The 4521-nt window shown below is 54.3% G+C and overlaps 1 protein-coding gene across 4 annotated transcripts in view; it reads right to left on the bottom strand.

The window, feature by feature from the left end:
• Positions 1–1136: 1136 nt before the first annotated feature.
• MVP (major vault protein) overlaps positions 1137–4521 on the bottom strand; it is a 20420-nt gene continuing 17035 nt past the window's right edge. For 3 of the 4 annotated variants that reach the window (XM_023522485.1, XM_011378691.2, XM_011378693.2), the window contains exons 11-15: positions 3989–4375; positions 3095–3211; positions 2793–2919; positions 2083–2271; positions 1138–1408 (exon numbers count right to left, since the gene is read on the bottom strand). In XM_023522485.1, coding sequence (XP_023378253.1) covers positions 1190–1408; positions 2083–2271; positions 2793–2919; positions 3095–3211; positions 3989–4375 — 1039 coding nt within the window. In that variant the 3' untranslated portion in view covers positions 1138–1189. Of the gene's footprint in view, positions 1409–2082; positions 2272–2792; positions 2920–3094; positions 3212–3988; positions 4376–4521 lie in introns of all 4 variants that reach the window. The other variant, XM_023522484.1, reaches the window with a different exon arrangement.

Below are 4521 nucleotides of genomic sequence, written 5' to 3'. Positions count from 1 at the left end.
GTACGTGAAGAGCTTTATATTAACTACTTCTCAAGGGACGATGGCAGAGCGTTTGGAAGAAACAGAGGTGGAGGGGGTGACTCACCTGCCTGTTCCAGAACACTGAGCCAGCACCACCAAATGCTGTGGGCTAAACAGATAGCCCCTACCTCAACAAGCTCAAACTTGAGTAGAACCACCAGCCACACAAATGCAGCCCAACTTGGAAAGGGACAAGGCTCAGGGACAAATGGGGAGAAAACAGACGACTAAAAACAGCTTCAACCTTGCTCAATAGGAAAACTGCCGTCCCGTTTCACAGGAAGAGATCAGAGATGCTGAGTTGCCCCCTCCAGCCACACAGCAAGTAAACCCAAGCTTCTCTCTCCACCCCTGGGGGATTTTGCCTCCTCGGCAGAGACGGGCAGGCCTGGCAGCCACAGCTCTACTTGGGCCAAAGGGCTGGTTAACCTTGCAGCCTCCATTTGTGTTCCCAGACGGATGGCACTCAGATCCTTCCCCCAGGAAAGGGCTCCTCACTACTCTTGGCAGAGGATGGGGAGGGGCCACCCCGCCCTTGATGCTCTTGAACCCATACCAGAAGCCTAAGGCAGCAATCCAGTTCCTACTGCCCTTGGGCAGGATCCTCCCAGTCATCTGACGTCCCCATCTGAGAGGGACAAGTGCACAGATGCCTTGTACAGGCCTGCCAAGTGTGCAGTGTGACCAGCCAGTGGCAGCAAAGGAAGCCCCGCAAGTGCGGGGGAGGGGGGGGTAGGGAGGCAGGATGGGCGCACCTGCAGCCAGAGCGTTAGACTCCAGAACTCCCTGGCCAAGCTGGGCCCCTGGAGGAACTGGCAGTAAGATGTTCCTAGTGCAGGAGCCCTCCCCGAGGGGCTGGCCCCACCCTCTAGACCGTGGCATCATCTCCCCCACCTGGAGTCTAGGAAAGTTGACTAAAAGGACAGTCTGGCTGACGAGTAAGACTTTAGGGCCACATTCCTATCAGCGTGACTTCGGGTTAGTCTTCTCCTTGCCCCAGTTTCCTCTCCCTTTTACAAATGTGAGTCTCTAGTAACTATCTCAAGCTTTCAGGGGTGTTCTCTTCCCATCGCCTACATTAAACCCTCCAGTGACATGCACTTGAGGCAACAGAAGAGGGTTTAAATGCCCAGGAGTGTTACGGTTTATTTGTCGATGCAACATGAAGCTAAGGCACAGTACGGCTGCTTCCAAAAACTTGAGGAACAGCGGAGGACTGGAGAAGCAAGCCTTTTTCAGGGCCATGGCCCCCGGTCGCATTTTTGGCTGTGGACTGGGCCTCAGACCCTAGCCCCAGTAGACCCAAGGCTGTGTGGAAGAGGTTGACAGGAGTGGAGCCGTCAGTGATGAGGGTTGATTTCAGACCCAGGCTCTGGAGCAGTTTTACCTGGAGGGAGAAAGAAGTTTGACCATGGTCCCTTCCCTCATCCCCTTGGCCACTTCTCTAGGGCAGGGGCCATCCGTTTTGGTCTGACACTGTAGCTGCCACCCAAATCATCCTCGTAGGATTAGTCAGAGAGCATAAGGGGAGCCTGAGGGTTTCATTCTCGGGGCCTAGAAGGCCTGAAAGATCTGGCCCCACCTGCAGCTGCCTCTAGCAGCTCACTATTCGACCCTTCGCTTGCCAGTTCTTTATGTTCCTTAAATGCACCAAGGTTCATTCGCTTTGCGTCTTTGCACTTGGACCCTCTCCTGGAAAGCTCCTGTCAACTCTACATAGAGCTCAAGTAAACCCTCTTCAGAGTGACCCTCTTTAGACCAACTAATTTGAAATGTCACTTCCTCTCACCGTATCACCCCACTTGTCTTTCTTCAAAGCACTTCTCACACTGATGTGCCATCTGTTTGTTTTGTCCTCAGAAGCTCTAGCTCACCATCGAGTCTAGTACAGTGCCCTATGTGACACCATGCTCAAATGATACAGGTCAGGACACAGGATACAGGACAGTTCTGTCACCCCTCTGTCTCCAGCGTCTCTCTAGATGTATTTGCCTCCCCAGCTCTGCCTTCTTGGTTCCAAGTATGGTCCCAACACACACACACATACCCCTGTACGCTCACCTGCATCTCTGGCCCTGCCACGGCAAGGTCCCTGATGGTGCTGGGGCCCAGCGCCTCCGTCATCAGCTTGAACTTCTTCACCTCCACCTCAGCCAGCTGCTGGGCCTTACTCACCTCCAGCTCCAGCTGGGCCCGAGCATAGACCAGTTCTAGCTCTCGCACTTTCTGGACCCGCTGAAGCTCAGCCTCCTGTAAGCGGAAACCCAGCATTCTGTCAATAGTGTTGCCCCTGGGGACTATCCAGCAAACTTCCTAGCCAGCAAGCTGGAGAGAACTGAGGTGGAAGGGCTGGAATTTAAACTTATAGTCAGTTAGGTGAGAATCTTGGCTGTGCCACCTTTCAAATAGCAACCCATGGGAGCCCCTTAAACCAAACCTCAATTCCCTCATCTGTAAAATGGAATGATATCTACCTTAATGGGGTTTCAAGCATTAAATAAGATCATGCATGTAAAACAAGCAATACCTGGCACAAAGCTGGCCAGTGTTTGAGCATGTATTACATGTAAGATGTGTGTAATAATCATCTTTACCTTTCAGGCAGGTATTAGGTGAATTGATAGAGGGAAATGACCTTATAAACCACAAAATATTTGAATAGGGTTGTTTGTTAGGGTACTTGGCATCCTACTCAGCTTCAGGGACTGCAGGGATTGAGCCTCTTGCAGACCCCAAGGCCACATCCTTCCACGGGCACCTCCCCTACTCACCGTCTCAATGGCCAAGGCCTCTGCCTTCAACTTAGCCTGCAACACAGAGCCTTGTCCCTCAATGCGTGCTGCCTCTGCGCGGGACTCGGCCTCCGCCTTGGCGGTCCCGGTGCTCTCCACGGCAGTGCTGCAGGGATTGGCAGGGTCAGGAGAAACCCAGGAGAGAGCCCCGCCCTGCCTTTCTCTGGCCTTAACTTATGCTGTAGCAGCTTTCACACGCACACATCCCTGTCTCCAGTCAGCTGTTTTGCCAAGACCCTCAGCAGGTGACGGGCCAACTTTTCCTCTAGTTCTTGACCCACCTCAGAGCCTCCAGCTCCAAGAGTTCTCTGCGAGCTTTCTCAGCTTCTGATTGGTCCAAGATCTTCTGCCTCTCAAGGCGGCCACGGGCTTCTTGTTCTAGTCTCTGAGCCTCATGCCTGGATGGGAAAGGGGACAGGGAAGATGCTGGTGTGGCGCCAGAGCTGGGGTGCCCAGGACAGAGGTGCCCCGGCCCATGGGAGGCGCTTATTATGCAAACAGAACAATGGTGTGTGTGCTGCAAGCCTGGAACGATTCTAGGCTCAGGGGAACCTGGTCATGACTGAGGCCCCTGCTTTCACAAAACGTACTTTCCAGTGGGGAAAAACAAGTCAATGAAGATGATTTCAAACCATAACAAGTTCCCTGAAAAGGGGAGACCCGATAATGACTTGGCAAAGAGGGTGCTGCTTCAGTTGGGGTAGAAAGAAAAGGGATCTCCAAGGAGGTGACCTTTGGGCTGAGGCCAGAGAAGCCTGCCCTAAAGCATCCAGGGGCACAATACCCTGGGTAGAGGGAGCAGACAGTGCAGAAGGGTTTAAGGTGGGAACCCAACTGTGAATTTGAGAAGCAGAAAGCAGCTGGTGGACCTGGAGCATGTGAGCCTGAGGAGGAGGCTGGAAGGTGAGATGTAGGAGGCAGGGCTGGACCCCAGAGTGCCTAGAAGACCACGGAAATGAGTTAGGTTCTAGCAAGAGCAAGGTGAGAAGCCACAGGAGCAGGATGGCATCTAGTCACATAGTCCCACTTCGAGTAGGCTATCTGCTGGGTAAGAATAACAGCAGACTGACCGTCAGGGGATGCCACGTTACCCAGGGCCCAGCAGTGGGCTGGAGATGGGGACCCTGGAGATGTCTAGCCCTCAGTGAGCACTGTGGGCAGCTGCCCTCACTCACCTGGCAGCTGCCTCTTGGGAGTTGGTGGTGATCTCAATGGCCAGCTGGACGCTGCGCTGCAGGGCGTCCCGGGTCCTCTGGTCCACAGGCTCTACTGACTGCACATCTACGCTGCTAACCACCAGTCCGTTTTGGGGGAAGATGGCCCGGTCCCGGGCCTGGGGCAGGGCCTCACCACTGGGCCCCTTGGCTTCCAGGGTCTCAAAGCCAAAGACGGCAGTGCGAATGATGCGGGCTGAGTTCTTATGGAAGTCATCGAAGGTGACGGAGGCCACGGCCCCCCGTACCCGGGATGCAATGGCCTTGCAGGCATCACCCACGAAGTCGGGCACCGAAAAGAGCTTAGCTGCCTCTTGGGGGTCCTTCCGGTCGCGCAGCTCAAAATGCCTGTGAGCAAAGAGGCCCAGAACAGGGAAGCGTTTTCCTCCAGGAAACGACTCATCTTCAAACAGGACTCCCACAGCCACACTCCGTGGCGCAGCAGGGTCTCTCATGATAGAAAATACGGATTAGTGTCCCCATGTGCCAGGCGA

Source organism: Pteropus vampyrus, unplaced genomic scaffold (assembly GCF_000151845.1).
Source record: "Pteropus vampyrus isolate Shadow unplaced genomic scaffold, Pvam_2.0 Scaffold347, whole genome shotgun sequence".
Lineage (NCBI taxonomy): Eukaryota > Metazoa > Chordata > Mammalia > Chiroptera > Pteropodidae > Pteropus > Pteropus vampyrus.
Note: the sequence above shows the minus strand (reverse complement) of the source record. Positions and strands in the feature narration are given on the sequence as shown.